General features: G+C 35.3%; 1 protein-coding gene across 1 annotated transcript in view; it reads left to right on the forward strand.

Moving 5' to 3' along the window:
• Positions 1-23,732, forward strand: part of MICU2 (mitochondrial calcium uptake 2) — a 165,362-nt gene extending 141,630 nt beyond the window's left edge. Inside the window, exons 8-12 of the mRNA XM_031960796.1 lie at positions 11,744-11,841; positions 14,803-14,974; positions 15,761-15,869; positions 17,114-17,271; positions 23,069-23,732. Of these exons, the coding sequence (XP_031816656.1) occupies positions 11,744-11,841; positions 14,803-14,974; positions 15,761-15,869; positions 17,114-17,271; positions 23,069-23,173 (642 nt within the window). The 3' untranslated portion in view covers positions 23,174-23,732. The remainder of the gene's footprint in view (positions 1-11,743; positions 11,842-14,802; positions 14,975-15,760; positions 15,870-17,113; positions 17,272-23,068) is intronic.
• The last annotated feature ends 536 nt before the right edge of the window (positions 23,733-24,268 follow it).

Below are 24,268 nucleotides of genomic sequence, written 5' to 3' on the forward strand. Positions count from 1 at the left end.
TTCACAAGCTGTTCTTTCCTTCCTTCCATCCCAAAAAGGGTAATAGAGAAAAAATTATTGGTAACTAGTATTTCACATCACAACAGCATAGGACACAGGTAAATAAATTGAAAGCATACAATAGGATGGAGTTGGCAAAAAATATATATATATTTGGAGTCAAAGGATCTAGATTCAAATCCTGGCTCTATTATTTACTACCCATATAATCTTGAACAGATCACTTAACTTCTTTCAGGCTTAATTTCTTCTTCTGTAATGTGAGAATATTAGACAAGATGATCTCTAAAACTCCCTCAAGTTCTAAAGCTATGATTTCATGCTCTCCATTCCAATTTAGAGAATGTAGCAATGCCCATGCAGAGACAACTAGTTGGCACAATGGATATAGTGCTAGTCTGGAGTCAGGAAGACTTCAGTTCATATATGAACTCATATATTTACTAGCATTGTGTAATCCTGAGAAAGTCACTTTATTTTTATTTGCCTCAGTTTCCTCCTCTATAAAATGGGGAATTTAATAGCAGTACATACCTCCCAGGGCTCTTTTGAGGATCAAATGAGATAATAATTGTAAAGTATTTAGCACTGTGCTTGACACTTCCTCCACCCCATCTCAAGATGAGGGATCCATGCAAAGGAAAGATGTGCCATATTGCAATGGAAAAGTAGACAAAGAATGAGGGAAGAAGTCTGAGAGAAATTCTAGGAATATAACAGAAAATTTGAAAGACGAAAACTACAAAGGAATAAATATGAACTAAGTATTTGAAAGTATAAGGTTAAGTATAAGCCTAGCTCCAAAAATAACTCATAAAAAGGAGGGAAAATGAAGAGAAATGTACAAAAATGATTTAACATATTGAGTAAGTATTTTACTGTGCAGGAAAATAAACCAGAAGTCCTCAACGGAAAATAATTGGCAGCTTTCCCAAAGACTAAAGAACAACAGTAAAAATCTCCAGAATGGTTTTAAAAATCTATTAAACTTATAAAAGAAGCTATTAGCATGGAAATTATGTCAGAAATCAGCTCCTAAATCTAATAAAAACAACTGCAAAGTAAATAACTTAGAATAAATAATTAAGAATCTCCCTAAAGTGATAGAAACTCTGAAAAAGAGAATAATAGGTTTGGAACTCAAATATGAAAGAAGAAAATTTGGCTGAAGAAAAAGAAAAACAACTTTGATATCCTGCACAAATTCTAAACTATGCTAAGTCACAGCAGTTAGATCTTGAAGACATATCTATAGAGAGAACTTAAGAATCATCTCCCAGTAGAACATAATAAACTCTGAAATGAGAATAGTATTAGTCAATAATAGAAGAAAACTTCCCAGAGCTTTTATATACAGATAAAAAAATGATGATTGATCAAATCCATAGATTAACATCAGAGAAAATCCCTTTGCTTGAAACTTCAAGTCATGTAGTAGTTAAATTTCAGAATTTAAGTTCCAAACAAATTTTTAAAGCATCCAAGAGAAAGAACTGAAGTTATGATGCAGCATCAATTCGAATTGCCAGGATTGCTCCACACGCCATGAGAAATTAGAGAAAAAATCAAAATACACTGTTTCAGAAAGCAAAGGAACTCAAGAGACAACCTAAAATAATATTCTGAAAATTCTGAACTTAATCCTGCCTCAGACATATACTAGTTGTATGAAGCTGGGCAAATCTGTCTCCCTCTTATTTCCTCATCTATAAAATGAAGCTAATAGCCCCTGTTTTGCAAGTTTATTGTAAGGATAAAATGACATAATTTTTATAAAACACTTTTTCAAATGTTAAAGTGCTAAATAAATGCTAGTTGTTACATTAAAAAAAAAAAAGACAGACCTTCAACAAAGGACATTTGAACCTATTGTTGTTGTTGTTGTTGTTGTTGTTGTTGTTGTTGTTGTGGCAGTTGGGCTTAAGTGACTGGCCCAGGGTCACACAGCCAGAAAAATGTTAAGTGTCTGAGGTCATATTTGAACACAGGTCCTCCCAACTTCAGGGCTGGTGCTCTATCTACTGCACTACCTAGCTGCCCCTGAAACATTGGAACTCTGGCAAAATATACTTGAAGGAAGGATACTTACACCAAGGTATTTACTCAGTGTGATTGATGAGATAATGGTTCTCTAGTTCACATATACTTAGTACTTAGTGTGATATGGTAATGTAATGGTTCTACAGTTGGCACATGCTCAGTGTGCTGTAGTAATGTAATTGTACGAAGGTATTTAAGGGCTGAAAGGACTTGAAATAAGCAGACTCGAGTAAGTGTGTGCTCGAGGTCGAGCTCAGACACAGAGGAGTCACAGATGAGGACTCAGACGCAGAAGGTGGAGACAGAAACAGAGCTCCTCCAGAGAGCTAGTCCAGACACTATATATATATATATATATATATATATATATATATATATATATATATGTAATAGCTTTTTATTTTATCAAAATACATGCAAAGATAATTTTCACTATTCACCCCTTCAAAACCCTGTGTTGCAAATCCCTCTCCTTCCTTCCTCTCCCCCCATAGCAAGCAATCCAACATATGTTAAATATATTTCCGTATTTGTCATGCTGCACAAGAAAAATAAGATCAAAAGGTGAAAAAAAGAAGAGAAAAAAAAAACAAGCCAAAAAAACCCAACAAAGATGAAAATACTTTGCTTTGATCCACTTTCAATCTGCATAGTTCTCTTTAGATGTGGATGGCTCTTTCCATTACAAGTCTATTAAAATTGCCTTTAATCACTTCATTGTTGAAAAGAGCCAAGTCCATCAGAATTGATCTGGTTTCATATTGATGTTGCCAAGGCAGCTAGGTGGCACAGTGGATAGAGCATCAGCCCTGAGTTCAAATCTGATCTTGGACACTTAACACTTCCTAGTTGTGTGACCCTGGGCAAGTCACTTAACCCCAATTGCCTCAGGGGGAAAAAATGTTGCAAAATATTGATGTTGCTGTATACAATGATCTCCTGCTTCTGCTCATTTCACTCAGCGTCAGTTCATGTAAGTCTCTCCAGGCCTCTCTGAAATCATCCTGCTGATAGTTTCTTAAAGAACAATAATATTCCATAACATTCATATGCCATAGCTTATTCAGCAATTCCCCAATTGATGAGCATCCACTCAGTTTCCAGTGTCTTGCCCTTACAAAAAGGACTGCCACAAACATTGTTGCACATGGGGGTTCTTTCCTCTTTTTTATGATCTCTTTGAGATATAAGCCCAGTAGAGATACTGATGGTTCAAAAGGTATCCACAGTTTTATTACCCTTTGGGCATGGTTCCAAATTGCTCTCCAGAATGGTTGGATTAGTCCACAACTCCACCAGCAGTGTATTAATAACTGTTTTTCCACATCCCCTTCAATATTTATCATTATCTTTTCCTGTCATCTTAGCCAATGTGAGACATGTGTAGTGGTACCTCAGAGTTGTCTTTTGTATGTGTATTTCTCCAATCAGTAGTGATTTAGAGCATTTTTTTCATATGAATAGAAATGGCTTTAATTTCTTCATCTGAAAATTGCCTTTGACCATTTGTCAATTGGGGAATGGCTCATAAATTTTAGTCAATTATATATTTTAGAAATGAAGCCTTTATCAGAAGCATTGGATGTAAACATTTCTCTCCTCACAACCCCAATTTTCTGCTTCACTTCTAATCTTGATTCCATTGGTTTCATTTATACAAAACTTTTTTAATTTAATATAATCAAAATTACCAATTTTCATTTCATAATATTTTCTCATTCTTCTTTGGCTGTAATCCTTTCCTTCTCCACAGAGCTGAGAGGTAGACAATCCCTTGTTCTCCAAATATAACCCTTTATATATATAAATCGTGAACCCATTTTGACCTTATTTTGATATAGGATGTTAGGCATTGGTCAGTACCTATACTGTTTTGCTATACTAATTTTCCAGTTTTCCCAGCAATTTTTGTCAAATAGTGAGTTCTTATCCCAGAAGCTGAGGTCTTTGGGTTTATCAAACATGAGATTACTGTCATCATTTACTGTTGTGTCTTGTCAACTTACCCTATACCATTGATCCACTATTCTTATTTCTTAGCCAGTACCAAATGGTTTTATGACCACTGCTTTATAATAGTTTTAGGTCTAGTACAGCTAAGCTATCTTCTTTTGCATTTTTTTTCATTAATTCCTTTGAAATTCTTGACCTTTTGTTATTCCAGATGAATTTTGTTATTATTTTTTCAAGCTCTATAAAATTATTTCTTGGCAGTTTGATTGGTATAGCACTGAATAAGTAGATTTAGTTAGGTAGAATTGTCATTTTTATTATATTAGCTTGGTCTACCCATGAGCACTTGATATCCTTCCAATTATTTAGATCTAATTTTATTTATGTGAAAAGTATTTTGTGATTGTGTTCATATAGTTCCTGGCTTTGCTTTGGCAGGTTGACTCCCAAATATTTTATATTATCCAATTCTTTTAAATGGGATTTCTCTATCTCTTGCTACTGGACTTTTGGTAACATATAAATACAAATGACTTATGTGGGTTTATTTTATATCCTGCAACTTTGCTAAAGTTATTGTTTCTAGTAGTTTATTAGCTGATTCTCTAGGATTCTGTAAGCATACCATCATATCATCTGCAAAGAGTGATAATTTTATTTCCTCATTATCTATTTCAGTTCCTTAAGTTTCTTTTTCTTCTCTTATTGCTAACATTCCTAATACAATACTGAATATTAGTGATGATAGTGGGCAGTCTTGTTTAACCCCTCATCTTATTGGGACTACTTCTAGTTTATCCCCATTACATATAATGCTTGCTGATGGTTTTAGATAGATGCTACCTATCATTGTAAGGAAAACTCCATTTAGAGAAATGAGAGCCTTATAATGGGGTTTAGTTGGGGAAATGATACCCACAGTAGAAGAATACATTCTCCAAGTAATAGTTGTGCTTTTTTCTCAAAACTGCATCCTACTCCAACAGAGACATGAATTACCAGGTGTAGTCAGTACTTGGGGTAGTTAGGCAACTATAGATCCAGAAATAGGATTCTAGGCCTTAGGAGAGGATTGAATTGTCATCGCTAGAAATGTAACTGACTTCATGACTCAGTTGCAGAGTGACTTCCACCATTGATTCCTTCATGAATTGGTATGTCTTTATGAGAGTCTTAAGCTCCACTTAAAGTAAACAAATAGGAAGAAGAGGAGAGAGGTAAGATCTATCTCCTCTGAAAATGAGATAGAGCAGGAGACATAACATATAATTCTTCAGTTCTGCCTAACATGAGGAAATAGAAAACCTGAGGAAGGTTTGAAAATGAGAGAGTATAGCCTATGCATAAAAAGTAGAATTCAGAATAGACTAGGAGATAGAAGTAAGAAACAGCACAAATGAAATATTCCTGGAAAGTTTTCCAGAAAACATTGTTAATTAAACTAAGAGATTGAATGGTAGGAAGAGGAAAGGAAGTACCATACACATATCTGGGTGACAAAATGGAAGGACCAAATGACTAAAAACAGCTTTCCATCTACTATTCCATATAGCCTCACAAATGAATATCAGTGCATGAAAGTATAACTATAATTCTAACAACAAGAAAAAAGACTACAGTGATATATGTAAAAGATTATTGAATGTATTATGTTTATGCTAGGAATGCAAAAATGAATCAACAACTAGAAAATAACATAGTTTATTATACCCAATATTAGGAAAAATAATTCACATAAAAACATATGATTATTTCAACAGGTAAAGTCAATAAATTAAGTATCTACAGTACAGTATCCTGTATAGTATATTGGGTATAAAAAAAAAAAGAGAGAGAGGAAAAAACCTTGTAAAAATACAGTATTGATAGATGTTAAAAAGTGTAAAAACTTTAAGCACAAAAAGCCCATTTTAAATAATGAGTATATATCTAAAATCAAGAAGTAGTATAAGTTTATAAGGAAAAAACGAGAAACATTTTCAGTATATTCATATATTCAAAGATAAAAACAGTGTGCTTCCCTTTCCCTTTAAAAAACAGTTCTAGAAATTGCTAGTGCTAACTGTTAAACCAGAAAAAAATCATAGGTTATTCAGTAAAGAGATTAAATTATCCTCATTTACCAATGACTTATTGGTTTACTTAGAAAACATGAAAGCAGCAGCAAAGAAACTAAATGAAATAATTAAGTTTCATTAATATATTGGGATACAAAGTTAAATACACAAAAATCATCAGTATTTTTACATAACAGAAACCAAGAAGAAATTATAGAAAAATCCCATTCAAAGTAATAAAGATCACATGACCAACAAGCTTGAGGATGACTAGCTTTTCTCATACAATCTCTGAAATATCTCCATAATAATAATAATTAGGTGCAAGAGATGAAGCAATTTCAGCTATCTTTGTGGTCTAAGACACCAAGAACACTAATAAGGTTAAAACTCAGTGATCTGGGTAGAGAATGCTACCTCTTCCTTTACCGTTCCAGCAAGGCTGAATATAGTAATGTACAGACTTGTAGTAGAACTTGACTCTGCCTGCCCCACTTCACTTTTCCCAGTGCTGCAGAAAACAGCAGGTTGCTCTGGATAAGACTGCAATGTGACATCTCTCTCTGCCCCATCAGTATCCTTCAAGAGAACCGAAGAACAGATGAAACTGGGACAGGATGCCATAATGTACATGGATCCACCATATGCTTATTCCATAAAGCAAAGGGTGGCCAGCTATGGTCAGTTTTATTCCCCTTGAAAATTGCTTAGAACAGAGACTGAAGCTAGTGAAATATGAATTGTCCAGAATGTGAGGAAGTTGATATGGCTGTCAGATGCAATCTCCAGGAAAACCACAAAGAGGAAGGAAAATGAGTAATACAGGGGAATGGGGGGAGGGGGAGAAGGGACAAAGAACAAATTGAAGAAAACACAATTAAAGCATAAGCAGATTAACCATTCAGAAAGATATTAATTAAAAAGAATTTCTGTAACAAGACCATTATGCATCTATTAGAAACTAGAAGGAGGAATGTAATAATGTGTTCCAAAAAGCAAGAGTTCAAAATGAAATCCAACATGACATAGCTATCAAAACTCAGCATAGCCAAAAATGAAAAAAAAGTTAGAAGTTCAGTATAATGAAAAGAAGAAAGCATTTGAAGCATTACTACAAAGAACACCAGACCTAAGCAAATTATTTGCTTTTCAAATAACAAAAATACCAGAAAAATAAATAAATTTAGCAACTAAGACAAAAAGATAACAACAGAGAGATCATTAAGAGATTTCTTTTTTAAAGTATACAAGGAAACAAAGGTGAAATCAAAAATGATGGTGGAAACAGAAATGAAACATAATTATAAATCTTACAGCATTGTGTCTACAAGTGAATCAGTGTTTTGTAGGACTAAGTGACAGAATGGGAAGGGAGAAAGGCAGAAAGGAGGAGGAGGAAAAAAAGATTAAACAGGTTATCAAGTCAAAGTTAGTAGTGAAGGGAAAATAATCCCTTTAATTTTTCAAAAAGAAGTCCACAGGAGAATGGATGATTTGGCAAAGGGAGTGATTGAAACAAGGGGGGAAGAGGAAGAGAGGAAGAATTATTGTTTCATCCCACAGATGAAATCTGATACATAATAGGTGCTAAACGTTTATTTAATTGTATTGAAGAACACTCCCATGGACAAAGAGAGATTCCTAAGAGATGGGGAACATAGAGTGGTTATAATCTGCAAAGACTTTGTACTTGGAGAGAATACTCATTCTTCCTCAAAAGAAAGAGATTTAAGAGTTCCTTGAGACATTGAACATCTGAAAGAATGGGAAACCATGGATCCAGAGGGGAGATTTCAAGGCAGATAAAGGGGAAAGGATTATAGAAAGGGTGAATATTAATAATTAACAAAATATTCAAAAATAATAACAAATCATACAGTCAGGGACAGAGGAAAATTCTGATCATGGGGCAAAATCCTCTCTAGATGCCAAACCAGGAATCTTTCCATTTGCCTGAAAAGACTCCGCCAGCACAGGGAGTCTGCAACTATCTGCTGCCACTTTAAAGCCAGCCTCTATAAGTGAGAAGACCTCAGGGCTCACTGTGCCTTTCATCTCCTGCCTAGGGAGGGCTGCAAGGGATCAGGCAGAGTGTCCTTTATCTTCTTTTTCTTACTACCTCCTTTCCTTGGTGTTAGACTTTTCATGACCCATTTGAGGTTTTCTTGGCAAAATTATTGAAGTGGTTTGCCATTTTCTTCTCCAGCTTATTTTACAGATGGAGAAACCGAGGCAAACAGGATTCAGTGAGTTGCCAAGGGTCACACAGCTAAGTGAGTGTTTGAGAATGGATTTGAACTTAAAAAGATGTCTTCCTGACTCCAGGCCCAGCCCTCTATCCTCTATGTCACTTGGCTGCTTCATCTTTTATCTACCCCAAAATAATGATTTCCATCTGTGTCAGCACAAGACAAACTCCACTTCTCCCTGCTAGACCAATCTCCCAACTGGTGCAAAGTGGAGCAACCTACCTTCCAACTTCAAGCCTTCCTCCTCCTTCTGTAGCCTTTCTTTGCCGGAAGAGTGAGAAGAAAACTATGGGGAAGAGAATTCTTTCTCTGATCAGACACCACTCCCTCTCTCCAGTTGTGCCCTTTTCCAACCTAATCTCTAGCCTTTGAAAGGAAAGGGACCTGGGAAGCAAGACCTTCCATCTGACTATCTGGCCACCTGCCTCTCATCTTATATTGCATTGGCTTCCAATCGGAGTGCCAGACTTCACTGGGAAGAGGAATGATGCCCTTCTCATACTTGGACATGCCCTTCACATCTCAATGTCTCAACTTCTGCAGGTCATCATTCAAACCATGTTCCCCAAGCCTTCACCACCCAATTCCTTATTCCCAACCCCGTGAACGCTTCCACTCCAAAGTTTCAACAAAATGTTGTAGAGGGCTGGAACTCTGAAAAACTTGAATCTAAGACAGCAGAGCACTTAAGGTTAATTACCTACTCTATATGTGGTAATGGTTCTATAAACATATGGTGATTGTGGTGTCTTTCTTCATGACTGGCACGCTTGCTGAATGTGTAGTGGTGAGATAATCGTAGGCAGGGATTGGAGGGGTGAGGGAGAGAAGTCAGAGTCTCTCTGCTGCAGCACATTGAGAAGAGAAGACTTCAGGCTCCAAACTTGAGAGTCCAGGATTCAACTTTAATGAGTCGAATGGCATATATAATGTCTAGGCTAGCTCTGTGGAGGACCTCAGGATCAGTCAGAGTCAGGATCAGTCAAAGTCCTTGGTCTTTAGGAGAAGAAGTGAAGGAGGCAGGCAAGCTGCCACATGGCTCATCACTGATGGATCCTGGAGTCTGAAGTCCTCTCTTCTCAGCATGCTGCAGCAGAGAAAGTCTGACCCTGTCCCTCAGTCCTCCAATCCTTGCCTCTGATTACCTCATCATAACACATTCAGCAAGTGCCAATCGTGAGGAGAGCCATCATATCACCATATATTTATAGAACCATTATCACATGTGTAGTGGGTAATTAGCCTTAAGTGCTCTGCTGTCTTAGATTCTGGAATGCCTGTTCTTTAGGCAACAAACTTCATTTCTGCTTAAATCTTTTTCTTTTCCACGGTTTTTGTCTACTAGAAATCACTTGGCTTCCCCCAGATGACACAGTTTTCCTGATGATCCTTTTCCATACTTGCTACATCTTCACTTATTCTTAGCTCACTGATTGAGATAGAACTGAAATACTCCTTATTGCCATTTCCAGGTTTTCCTCTTGCTACCATTACTCAATAACCTCTCTTCCTTTGAAGTTCATGCTATTCATATCTGCTACTCAATCAAAATTCTGGCCTTATTGTCTACAGTCATATGTCACTCCCTTTCCCCTTCCCTTTCCTTCCTCAGTGAGTTTGGTACCTGGAATAGAATTTTTTTCTCCTCCTCAAACTAGAGTATTTCAGCATGAATATTGACTCTCAAACACCCTAACCACTCAGTTCTTCAACCTACTTGCTTCCCATTCCCTACTTCTTCACCCCACCTCAGTTATACACAAAGATGGTCATATCCTTGATTTCACCTATAAATGTATCACATCTCTGTTTAAAAATTACAAAATCCCCTAACCATCTAACAAAAGTAATTGATTTTTCATCTTTCAGCCTTCCCTTACAAATTCCTACTCATCATTCATCTCATGACATCCAATTCCTTGACCCCTCAGTTCTTTCCCAGCGAGTCTCCCCTGCACACCCACTCATTCCTTTTTCCCCATCTTAACCATGTGGTGTATCACCTCAGCTCCACACTATGCTCATCTTTGGAATCCTGATTCTCCTAATATTGCTGATTTTTCCCAGCCCAAGCTCATCCTTTTCCATCTTCACTTCTATTCATGTCTTGTTTAACAAAAATGCAGAAAATAACATAACTATTCTGAGTCTACCACAAATTTATGTTACACAAACTCAACTGGGCCCTCACTGCTGCTGAGCAATACTGCTATATTTACCTTATTAGCTCACTATCTCATTCTCCACGTTCTTCATGCCAAATTATGAACCCATTTTGATCTTACCTTGGTGTACAGTGTTAAGTGTAGGTCCATGCCTAGTTTCTGCCATACTAATTTCCAGTTTTCCCAGCAATGCCTAGTTTCTGCCATACTAATTTCCAATTTTCCCAGCAGTTTTTGTCAAATCGTGAATTCTTATCCCAAAAGCTGGGGTCTTTGGGGTTTGTCAAACACTAAATTGCTATAATTATTGACTATTTTGTCCTGTGAACCTAACCTATTCTACTGATCAACTAGTCTATTTCTTAGCCAGTACCAAATGGTTTTGGTGACCGCTGCTTTATAACATAGTTTTAGATCTGGTACAACTAGATCAGGCATCACTTTCTACATAAACTTTTCCTGATTCGCCATCTGCTAGTGCCCTCATCCCAAACTAACTTGTATATAACTACTTTGTTTTATGCATTATATGTATTTATTCTCTGTGTACTTGTTGCATATGTACTTGTTGTCATTCCTCTTAATATATAAATTCCTAGATATTATTTCTTTCATTTTAGTTGTATCACCAATGCCTGATACCTATAGGTATTTAATAAGTGCTTATTGATTAGTTGCTTGATCTTTGAATGTTCTTTGACATTCCACAAAAACTTATCAATTGCCTTATTACTGTTTTCTTAAAGATCAAGATTTGTCTGGTAGGGCCTTTATTTATCCATGTAAAATGAGAATATGAATACATGAATAGCTCACAAGTTGTTACAAGGAAAGCACTGTGTCAACTTAAAACATAAATAGGAATGGGAGCTTGTAGTAGTGGGGGAGTGGAGAGAAAGTTGTCTTCCAGGGGGGCTCAAGTCCCCCCTCTGGCTCAGTCATTGAGCCATTCTCTGAGTCCATAAATTTCAGGGAGTGTGAGAGAGACAGAAAGAGATTCAGACAGACAGACAGACACACACACACACACACACACACACACTGTACCAATGAAATCTCAGAACCAGACTATATCCCTATAAGAATATTCATTGTTTCCCTCCCTTCATCTAACACACACAATAATGAAATTAATATCAACTCTTTATAATTGGGGAATATTTTGTTAAAGCACAATACTGTGCATATCTTTAATACTTTGTAAATGCTTTTTTAATTCACTTGAATTTGTAAAATAATTTGTATTCATAATTAATAAATGAGTAATTTGGTATTATAGGAGTCAAAAGAAGAAGATTCTGGAATTAATACCACGCTTCAGGTACACTTCTTTGGAAAAGGAGGAAAAAAGAAGCTTCATTATAAAGAATTTCGAAGGTTTGTATGCATTTAGAAAGTTTTTGAGTTATAAAATGTAATGTTATCATTATTTTTAAATAAATAAATATTTCTATTTTAGTTACTAATAAAACTACAGTACTATGATATATTTGCATATTTATGTAGCACTTATCCCTAAAAATATAATCTATAAGTTTAAAGCTACAATATCACATTCATGAATGTAGTAATCCTTAATTGACAAAAAATAATTTATTTTTTTAAAAACTATGGCACTTCAAAAAGTAATACCAAAGTGAGTGTGTATTCTCTGCTTTAAGAAAATCTTATATATAAAAAATAAAACCAAATCAGAACTATTAGGAAGCTGTTGTGTTCCTTTAAACAGGAAATTCCTAAAATTCATGGAATTGATACAATTTTAATTTATATCAGCTTTTCAGTAATAGAATTATTACTTTTAAGAAAGTAAATCTAAAATTACAATAAAATGAAGTATCTGGCAATAAGTAATCAGTACCTTTTAATTTTTGTTTTGTTCAAATATTAGAATAATGCAGAAAGTAGCTATGTGACCCTATACAAGTCACTTACCCTTGATTCCATTCCTCTCTTCCCACCCCCCAAAAAAGATTGCTATTATATATCTTTTTATGTGATTCTTAATATTCAGTTATGACTTCAGATTACCAGCAAGTGATCTAGTATATTCACCCATAGCACTGTGGTTCATGTGTTTTACCTATAGATATGAAAATAATTTTGATACCTCTTATTTGATCAGTTCATTGTGATTTAATGGGTATCAGTGATTGTGTAAGGTAGGATAGAACTAAGTTTGATTTCATTAACACTATTGGACTAAAAATTAGGTATTTTAGTATTAATTAACCCACTATGTATTGATTATCATATTGCTTTTCATTGATTTTTAAGGTAGAGTAATAGTATATTAGTTAGTCCTGTCATAAAGATTTATATTAACTTGCTCTGCTCCACTCCTGTAATGTAATCTGAGAACTATGTTCTTAAAAAAAAAAAAAAAAAAAAAGTTTCCCTGTTTTTTTCTCTGTTCTTTCACACTTAATGTTCATAACTATTTGTGGAAAGTCCCAGAGCTCTGGTGACTAACCACTGGTTTTTGAGAAGCAAGTGAATATTATCAATTGGAAAGGCTCTGCTTCTGGAATCTTCCTTCCAATCATAGATGGATGCTATTTTTAGTTCTCTCAATGTGTATAAAAACTTGAAAAATCCAAGCAGAAGGGTCTGTTGACTACACAGGAGAGTCTTGGATCCAAATAATTAGAACCCCACTGGTCTCCCTAATAAATTGATATCTGCCTGGAGCTTTGCCTCAGTTTATTAAACATCTACTATGTGCTAGATATTGAGGATATTATATTCAAACATATATATACATACATACAAAGACTAAAGTAATCCCTACTCAAAATAAGCTTGCATTCCAGTGAGAAAAGCAAACAATAGATATACAAATATATGCAGTTTATAAAAAGCTAATAAATATGTAGATATGTATATACATATATACACATAAACAATATCCAAAGAGAAGGCAATATAGGGAGGTAGGGCACTAGCAGTTGGGGGAATGAGAAAAGGCTTCATATAAAAAAGGGGCCTGAACTACATCCTACAGGAAAAAGAGGGACTCTGAAGTAGGAAAAAAATTAATGCATAAAGTTTCTCCGACAGAGGTCTCAAAACTAAGATATATGAGGAATTGATTCAAATATATACAAGAGCCATTCCCCAGTGGATACCTGGTGAAGTGATCAGGAAGTTTTCAAAGGAAGAAATCCAAGGTTTCAACAAATGAATCTATAAAGTGCTCCATATCACTAATAGAAACATCATTATGATAATAGCTAGTAGTTATATAGCACTGAAGTTTGCAGAGTACTTTACAAATGTTACTTCATTTGATCTCTGCAACAACTCTGAGGTAGGTGTTAAGGTTTCTACTTTATAAATAAGAAAACTGAGGTACAGAGAAGTAATTGTCTAGGGTCATACAGCTATTAAGTGTCAAAGGTAGGATTTAAACTCAGGTCTTCCTGACTGCAGGTCCATGCTCTATCTTATGTGCCATCTAGCAAATTAAAATAATTATACCCATACAAAGATTATAGCAAAAGAAAATGAGAGTTTTTAGAGTATATTGATGCCTGGAGCTATGACTCGATCCAGCTATTCTGGAAAAGAATTTGGAACTATACTCAAATAGTCACTATAGTGTACTTTTCACTCAGCAGTAAGATTCTCCCCCCAATCTTGCACACACACCTTCCAAAAAAAAAAACAAAAAGGAAAATGACTTATATGTGCAAAGATATTTACAGCAGATCCTTTTTTTAGTAACAAAGAATTAAAAATTATGAGGATGTCACTTGGGGAATGGCTGAAATAAAGATGATATATAAATGGAGTAGAGTATTATCAAGCTACTACGATTTAGTTATATGAAACAGACTGGAATGAAATAATCACAGCTCTGATAATTAATTAGTCCCTGTTACTGTAAATCAAAAATTTGTCTTTGAGTAGAAAAATATACTGTTTATACATCTATTTTGTCATGTTCACAAAAGAAAAACAGCAATATTAACATTTTAAAATATAAAATAACCATATACTGTCAGAGATTTATACTTATCATCTTATTTTTTTATAGCAATGTACACAAAGACTTAGACATCACCATGATAATATAATTATTAAACAAAACAATGGAAAATAACACAATAATGGCATTTTCATAGCATTTAGAATCTGAAGGGGCCTTCAAGATGATCTAGTTCAGGCTTCTATTTAAAAGCTGAAGAAATTGAGGTGACAGATTAAGATATTGGAACAAGGAAAGATAACTAGTGGCATCCCTTAGCTGTAATTGTAACTAATTTCTTTTAATACTAAAATTGAATGTCCAACTCATTATTTTTATATGTTGTAATTTTATATTTTTATGCTTAGATTTATGGAAAATCTGCAAACAGAGGTACAAGAAATGGAATTCCTCCAGTTTTCAAAAGGTTTGAATTATATGAGAAAAGAAGACTTTGTAGAGTGGTTACTCTTTTTCACAGACACGGAAGACAAAGATGTTTACTGGAAAAATGTGAAAGAGAGGTTGTCAGCAGGAGAGGTTAGTATAACTTATTTATGTGATAGAAATGGAAGAGTCATAATTAAACTGATTTCTCTAAGATTTTCTTTCAAGTTATCCAGATTTTATACTTATTCTTTATGTATATCAATAATCAAGTTCTATCTTTTCTTAAATTCAAATTATTCTTTAAATGTATTTATTTTGCAAATATAAATGTTTTTATTTATCAAAAATATGACATCTGCCTAACTTAGTTAATCTCTAAATTGATTTTCTTTTTTTGTTTGTTTTTTGTTTCTTGCTAGGCAATTGGGGTTCAGTGACTTGCCCCACACAGTTAGAAAATATCTGAGGCCAGATTTGAACTCTGGTCCTTCTGACTCCAGGGCTAGTGCTCTATCCATGCATCATCTAGCTGTCCTGTTAACTTTCTTAAAGTACTATTTTAATTGCACTCTTAAAATCCAATGAACTGTATATGCAAATGAAAATATCCTCATTTGGATAGGGAAAAGGGAGTGAAAAGGCAAGAAACAGATATGAAAAGAAATTAATGATCTCTCTGGCATATAGGGGTGTTATTTCTTTATTTCAATTGGTGGCACTACTATTAAAATAACAGGAATTAGACTTAATTATAATTACATCTTACATTTATAAAGCACTTTTGTTTTTAAAACAGCTCTGAGATATACATTTGTATAATTGTTTCTTTTTATACTTTTTCTTTATTTAATATATCTTTAAAGAGAATTATATTTGTTCCTAAGCCTGAAATTCTTAAACTATTTACAAAATTTCACTAAATCTAATTTTTTTTAGAATATTAGTTTGGAGGAATTCAAGTCATTTTGCAAGTTTGCAAACCACTTGGAAGACTTTTCAATCACAATGGAAATGTTTCATTTAGCTCATCGCCCTGTTAAACTAGGCAAGTATAATGTAATCATGAACACTTTTATTTTATAAGTCATTTTAAATCATATTTCAATCAGATGATTTCTCTCAAAAAACAAACTCATCAGTCAGAATACTTGACCTTTTAACCCAGTTTGTAAGAATGTACTTTTCTGCTAAGTCCTTTAATAAGTATTACCTCATTTGATCTTCATCACAACCTTAGGCAGTAGATATTATTATGATTCCAATTTTACAATTGAAGAAAAAGAAGCATAAAGGAAAACAGAGTCACATAGCTAATAGCTAGGTGTCTAAGGCTGGTACTCAGATCTTCCTGACTTTATTATAGTTTTTAAAAAATCAGTTCTATTATTTCAGCACCATTCATTTTCTTTTAGAGATCTCTCACTTTTGGAGAAGTTATACTTTTCTTAAAAACAAAGGCAGGACATATTTGTCTGAAATTTATTTTAAATGGCAAAAAACTATCTTGTCACTTTTATAGTGACCATTTTAAATACTTATCTATATTATGCGTATTCTTTTTTGAAGTCACAGTTTAAAACATAAGACATAACTACACAAATTGAATTGGATTAAAGAGTAGGAAAGGCAGTAAGCATTTTTTAATCAACTACTGTGTGCCAGACATTGTACTAAGCCCTTTAATAAATATTACTTCGTTTGATCTTCATAACAACCTTGGCCAGTAGATGTTGTTATGATTCCAATTTTACAGTTGAGGAAAGAGAAGCATAAGGGAAAACAGAGTCACATAGCTAGTTGGTAGGTGTCTAAGGCTGGAATTCAAGTCTTCCTGATTTTAGGTCTAATACTCTATCCAATGTGTTACTTAGCTCTAGCTGTTGCAGTAGATCAAGCAATATCCGAAAGATAGAGGTAAGTTTAGCCCTATCTAGGCCTAATACAAGTACAAGTATAATGGCTTCCAGTGTATTTTCCAGATTCTGTAGCTATCTCAGAATTTTGTCATACAAATTATAGTTGGAATTAATTTGATCATCATGGTGATATGAAAATTTAAAATACTAGAAACATTGTCATGCCAAGATTTTCACTGTAATGCTATTGTTTGTAGCAAAAATAATAATAATAATAATAATAATAATAATATATTTGTAAGATTTGTTTGGACTTTTCATGTAATTCAAGTTTATTAAACACTGGACACTGAGATACTATTAAATCCCACTTGTGTTACACCCCAATCATGTGGCATCTATATAATGTTGTTTTATGTTTTCTTTTTATTAGCGGAGTTTAAGAGAGCTGTGAAAGTGGCAACAGGCCAGGAACTCTCAGACAATATTTTGGACACTGTCTTCAAGATCTTTGATTTAGATGGTGATGATTGCCTTAGCCACGGAGAGTTTCTTGGGGTTTTAAAAAACAGGAAGCATCGAGGCTTATTGGTAACAAACACCAGTTTTTATCCTTAATTTCAAACACTTATATAAAATTTATGTTACTAATTCCAATTAGTCCTTATTGCTAGAAAGCAATCCTTTTATTGTTCCCAATTGATTCCCTATCTCATTCCCCACAGTGGCTGTTCTAAACTATCTTTTTTCTCATTAAGCATCTAGAAGTATTCTCTCCTTCAGCCTTCTCAGCTGATGATATTGTCTCATACTTAATAAAGAAAATGAAAACCATTCTCAGTGAGCTTGCTTTCCTCATTTTCTTTTCATCTCACAATCCTCTGAGATCATCCTCAACTATCTCTTCTTTTCTTCTATTCGCTGGTTTAAAATTTAAAAAAAAAAAAGTGGCTCTTCATCCTAAGTCTAAACATTCTATAACAGAGATTTTTCACTTTTTTTGTGTTCATTATGGACCCCTGTGGCAATCAGGTGAAGCTTATGGACCTCTCCTCACAATGGTTTTTGATGCAGAAATTAAGAAACAAAAGATTACAGAGGAAACCAATTATGGTGAAAATTGAAGTGTAATTTTCCCCCCATTCAAGCACATAAACCCCTTGAAATCAACCCTGTTCTATCTATTCCCTTGGTCATATTTCCTCTTATCTTCTGCAGCACTTTGCTTCCACTATGATTATTTCTCTTTCTCACCTGTACAATCATTCCCTATTTACTGCTTCCTGCCCTTCTACTTACAAAGGGGCCCAGACCTCCTCCCTAGATCCTCTTTTCTTCAATAGCTTTCATTCCATATTTCTCTTCCCATGCTCTTCAAAACCTAGAATCTGTTTTCCTACCTCATTACTCAGCTGAACTCCTTTCTACAAAGTCACAAGTAAGAACTTGTCTTTTTCTCAGCCCTCACTTTCTTGGCCTCTCTGCAGTATTTGTGGATATCCCTCTCCTCCTGTATTCTATCTCTGACTTTTTGTGACTTGCTCCTTCTTGGCTCTCGATGCAGAGGGCTGAAACTCTTGAGTCGATGCACTGAGGTCAGGACAGCCGAGCACTTGAGGCTAACCACTGATTGGACAATACTCTATGGGCATATGCTTGGAAAATGGCCCTTCCCACTATCCTGTGCTGGCTTAAGATTGGTATATACAGAGGATTGTAGGAGGGACTAGGGGGTAGAGTAAGACTAGCCAGAGTCACTTTGGCAGTAGATTAGGAAGAAGGTGGTGGCAGAGATTCTGCTTCCATCCCCTTCACTTCTACACCCCTAAAGACCAAGAATAAAGACTAAGGACTTTTGCTTATCCTGACTCCGGCTGATTCTAAGGTATCCTGGGTGCTAGCGTGGTCATCACAGCTCTCCTTCTTCATTGGATAATAGTCTAGATCATGCCAGTTAAGTGGAGGAGAGGGGATGGGGGGGGGGGGGGGATGACCGGGTTTAGCACCAGGGTATTTCAAAATCAGCCAGAGAGTCAGGATAAGTGAAAGTCCTTGATCTTTATTCTTTGTGGAAGTGAAGGGGAATGGCGATAAGAAGTGAGAGCAATCGCCACACGAATCCGGCCAACAGTGCTTCTGGTTCTCACACTCCACCTACCAAATCTTCTACCCAATCTCCTATACAACACATCAAACTTGCACAGAGAGTGGAAGGGGCCATTCTTTCTCCAAGCATTTATGAATAGAGTATTGTCCAATTGATAATTAGCCACAAGTGCTCGGACCTCAGTGCATCTGCTCAGCTTCAGCCCATTACAGGGGTGTTCCCAGGGCCTGGTCTTGGGCCCGCTTCTTCAGTTATTGTGCCTATCCAGTTGACTCTCGGATCTCTATCTCCAGCCTGAGTATGACTTTTGAGTTTGAGTTCCACATCATCCACTGCATTAGACATTTCAGATTAGAAACCCTATAAGCATCTCTTGACTTGACATGCATAAACAGAACTCCCTAACTTTTCCCCAATAAAGCTATCCTCATCCAAGCTTCCTTCATACTCTCCAAGATACCACCATCCTTCGGGACACCCCTTTCCAAGGAGTTGTCATCTCTGCCCAACATCTCTTACATATATTGCCATCCTTCCTCTCATGTAACTACCAGTCTTATTCAGGCTTCTCGCCTATTGCATGAAGTATCACACTTTCTCCTACTTTGCTCTACCTTCACTCTCTCCCACTCAAGTTATTTTATGTAACCATCAAAGTGGTTTTCCTGAAACACAAGTCTAACATGTCATATATGCCTCTGACTCAATAAATCCTATTACCTCTAGGCTCAAATATAAAGTCCTCTCATTGGAATTCACAGTTCTTCACATTTTCAACTCATCCTACCTTTCTGGCCTTCTTACACATTACTTCTCTCAATGTACTCAATGATATTGGCCTTCTTGATGTTCCTGACAGAAAATTTATTTCCTGTTTCCATGCCTTTGCAATGACTGTCCTTCTTACTTAAAAATCTTCCTTTCTTCATCTCCATCTCTTTAAATCTCTGATTTATGTCAAGACTTAATTAGTCCAAATACTACCTTCTAGACCTTTCCTGGTTTTCCCCACCTTCCCCAGAATCTAGTGCTCTCTCCTCTAAGGTAGCTGTTTCCAATATTTTCTATATCTGTTATGTATATATTATGTAGGTATAGCTCAGGTTGTCTCTTCCATCAAGATATATATATATTTTTTTGAGGGCAAGGACATTGCCTGGCACTCAGTAGACTCTTAATTGTTCATTAATTGATTGATTGATGATTAGGTTAATACTATTAAAATATTATTGCAGATATACAGCTATATAAAATTTAAAGTCATGATTTACAAAGGGATACTATGTTCCATTATTTTAAAAATCTTTCCTTGGGGGCAGCTAGGTGGCGCAATGGATAGAACACCAGCTCTGAAGTCAGGAGGACCTAAATTCAAATATGGCCTCAGACACTTAACACACCCTGTCTGTGTGACCCTGGGCAAGTCACTTAACCCCAATTGCCTCAGCAAAAAATAAAAAAAAAAAATCTTTCCTGGATAGAGAGATCACTCCTGTTTTGTTTTATTTTTGTATATTGGCAAAATTGTGCTTACATATTTTTGTCAACTTTATAAAAATGACAAATGATCATTCAATAAATAAATATTTTTAGCACCTAGTATGTGCCAAACATTATGCTAAGCATTGCACATATAACAAGATGCAAAAGACAAGAATCCCTGACCTTAAGGAGTTTATAATCTAGTGGGGGAGATAGTATGCAAAGAAGTATATACAAAGCAAGCTAACACAGAGTAAATAGAAAATGATTGAAGGAGGAAGGCCTTGCAATTAAAAGAGATTAGAGAAGGCTTTCATTGGAAGTGGACTTTTAGTTAGGGCTTAAAAGAAGCCAAGAAGATCAGTAGCAGCAGGGGAGAAGAGGGTGTTCCAGGAATGGGGGACAGCCAGAGAAAATGCTCAGAGATGAAGTATCTTGTCTGTGGAACAGCCAGGGTATCAATGTCACTGGATTGAAGAATATATGTTGGGGATTAAGATATAAGAAGACTGAAAAGGGAGGAAAGAACTAACTAGGTTATAAAGGCATTGAATGCCAAACAGCATTTTATACTTGATCCTATAGGCAACAGGGAGTCATTGAAGTTTATTGTGTGTATTAAGGTTAAGGTGGAATGACAAGATCAGACCTGTGCTTTAGGAAAATCACTTTAGTGGTTGAATAGAAAATAGATCTGAGGAGGGAGAAACGTAGACAGATGGACTCCACCGAGGCTGTTACAAATAGTTCACCTAGTAGATAAAAGAACCAAACCTCTACATAAAGCAGTTTTTACTTTATGTAGATTTGCCCACAGATTGGGAAATGGAGGGAGAGAAAGAGAAAGGAAGGGGGGTTAATCCCTGTGGAAGAAGGTGGTCAACACACAGTTGGGGCTCAGAGAATCAAAAGCAATAGGAGAAACAAGAGAGAGCCAGAGCCAGACACATGGGGGTCAGATAGGGACATAGGAGAGGAGGGGCAACATGTGGGGGCATGTGGGTGGTTGGGCAGACCTATGGTGGGTGGTTGAAGTAGAGCACAGGTCTTCTCTCAATGTTGCAATCTCAAGGCAAGCCCCAATCTGGTCAGGCAGCTGCTCTCTCCAAATCCATTCTTCTGTTTTCACTTGGAGGAGTTGGGTTTTTTGTAAGGGTGTGAGGGTTTTTTGCGGTGAGTGGGTTTTTTTGTGGGGTGGAAGCTGAGCATCTAGCAGAAGGGCAAAAGTGGAGAGAGAACACAGTGTACTGTATAGTAAAGTTAACATAGGGGTTTTTTTGGAACACAGATCTTTTTCAGAGGTCTTTAGGAATTTGTTAAATGCAAATTTATATAAAATGAGAACCGTCTGTATAGTAGTCCAGGTGTGAGGTTCAAGAGATATTGCAGAGATGAAATTGGCAAGCCTTGGCAACAGCCTGGGTATGGAGGATGAAAGATAAAGAAGAGTCCAGGATGACTTCTCGGCTGTGAGTTGGAGGGGCCAGGAGGATAGTTTCCTTCTTCGGGAGTAGGAGGAGAGTTTGGAGGAAAAAATAATAAATTCTGAGTTTAAGATGTCTGCTGGACAGCCTGCTCTAGATGTCTCAAAGGTAATTGGAAATAGGAGATTGGGGTGGAATAGATTTGAGAAAAGTAAACTTACCATTCTCACCTTATATGCACCCCTCATTCAGCCTTAGCTCATAAGAGATTTTCTGGTAGTTCCAATGAAAGATCTTAAAGATGGTAGAAAGGTACCAAGTTTCCTTAACCCTGCCATTTCTAATTGTTGTCCGAGTTTCTATCCTTTTAATGCAATTTCTCAAACAAGGTCCACTTTAACTGTGTCCACTTTAACTCCCTTAAAACTGACTTCTGACCCCACCACTGTACCCTCCCATAGGTGTTCAGTGAATGCATATCCAAATCTAAAATTTCTTAATCTCTTCCACATTGTGAATCATTTCTTCCATCTTGAAATTTGCTTCTCCATTGAAAGAGTTCTTCATCCTGCTATGATTTCAGTAATACCTTCTGTCTCCTTTACCGGCACCTACACCCCATAATGTCAATATTTTTTAAAGCATCCCTGTTTTTCTTTTATCATGACTTTGTCACCTATTTTGCTTCTCAAATCCATACCTTGAGCACTATTTCAAAAGAGTTCCAGAAATACAGGAAACTTCAGATTCATAGTTTCAAATATTTTCTATGCCCTTATTAGATTGTTTCCTACTCACTGTCTTCTAATTTTATACTTCCTTTCATCCTGGCTACTACTGCCTCTTCTACTGTTGCTAGTCTTGAATCCAGAGCAAATACTCCTTGCTAAAATGGAACTTAATAAACATTGAAGAATGATTAAAGCCTTTGTGAATATGTCTCCACATTGTAAGATGAATTGATAGTATTGAAATGCTTAGGGCTTTTTAAAGAAAATGAACCATCAAAAAGCATTTTGCAACAGAACAAAACTCTCAGTCATAATGTAAGTAAATATTACAATGTAAATGTAAGTAAAATTTCCACTTTCATAATATTACTACCATACTAGATTCAATATGCCTAATGTTATAGTCATGGCTTTTGTCCTGAGAATAGCTTCCCTTTCTAGCTTCTTTTATTTCTACCATTAATTCTGAGTCTTCTGTTCTCCTAGGCTTGAAACCTTGAACTCCCTTGCCTCCCTTTCTTCCCTAGAGATTTGTCAATACTTATAAAATGTTCAGTATACATAAAAAGAAAATTTAGCTTTCAACAAAATGCTGCAATGAATAATAAATTATTAAATTAGGATTTTGTTGTTGTTGTAAACAGGAACCTCAGCAGCCAGGCGTGCAAGAATACTGGAAATGTGTGAAGAGAGAAAGCTTCAAAGCCCTAAAAGAAGTCTGGAAACAAACTGGAAAAAACTATTCTTAAAAACAAAAGAACAAAGATAGTGGGAATTCTAGTGTTTCAGATAGCCTTATGTTTTATTTTTTAAGTGCCTGATGTTTATATTCTTAACTTCTATTCATTAATGTATTTGTAAGAGACTTGCTTTCAAATTATATACTTTTAGAAAACTAAATTTTTTCTTTTGCTAGGAAATGATGAAAGTTTACAAAAATGGATTTTAGACATGTTAAATTGTCATCTAAGATTGAAATGATGTTTTCCATTCTCAAATAGGATTAAGGATATGATATTAGTAGTGGTCTCTAATTTTGTTGGTAACAATAGTATAATTGCTTTATTGAAAGCAAGAGAAGTACCTATGGACATAATTATATGTTTACTATCACACTCCAAAAATATACAATCCAGAATTAAAAGACTGAGTCATAAATTCAGTATAAGTTATTTCATCTCTATCTTGGGAATTTCCTGTATTTTCTGTTTCTGTTGTGGGTCTAAATGTAAGTTATCTGAATACATTGAATAAAAGTACCAGTTATTGAATTGGAATCATAATAAAGCATTTATCAACAATTGTGAACTATGTGCTTCATTTTTCACATATTCTTTAAAACTAAAAAAAAAAACACTGAATAATCGAAGAAAATTTTAAAAACTGATTTTTAACTAAAACATTTGATACATTTTGTAATTTTTTAATTTTAATACTACTTATTATTAATCATGTATCAATGTATAATTTTCATTTTAAAATCCTCTTAGTTTTTTGCTTCCTAAAACTATTATAAGTCCTCTTAAGGCAATAAACATTGTCCATTGAAGAGGTGTCAGAAAAGAAAGTTCCTCTCTTTATCAGACTGTAACCTTTATCAGACTATAATCTTTCAGATGGTGCATAATAAACTAGAAAGTACTCTAACTCTTCTAGGTACTCATAAGACTAGTTCCTACCAGTTCTTCCATCCACTTCTACTTGCAGAGCCTTAGCCATCCTTGTCCAAAAAAGAAAAAATACAACTTCCTCTCAAGTCATTGGACAGATAAAAACAAGGGAACATTCGTGAACTGTTCATTTTTATACTTGTATAGCCTAAGTCCATTCTGCCTGAGGGGCAG

The sequence above is a fragment of the Sarcophilus harrisii genome, chromosome 3 (genome assembly GCF_902635505.1).
Source record: "Sarcophilus harrisii chromosome 3, mSarHar1.11, whole genome shotgun sequence".
NCBI lineage: Eukaryota > Metazoa > Chordata > Mammalia > Dasyuromorphia > Dasyuridae > Sarcophilus > Sarcophilus harrisii.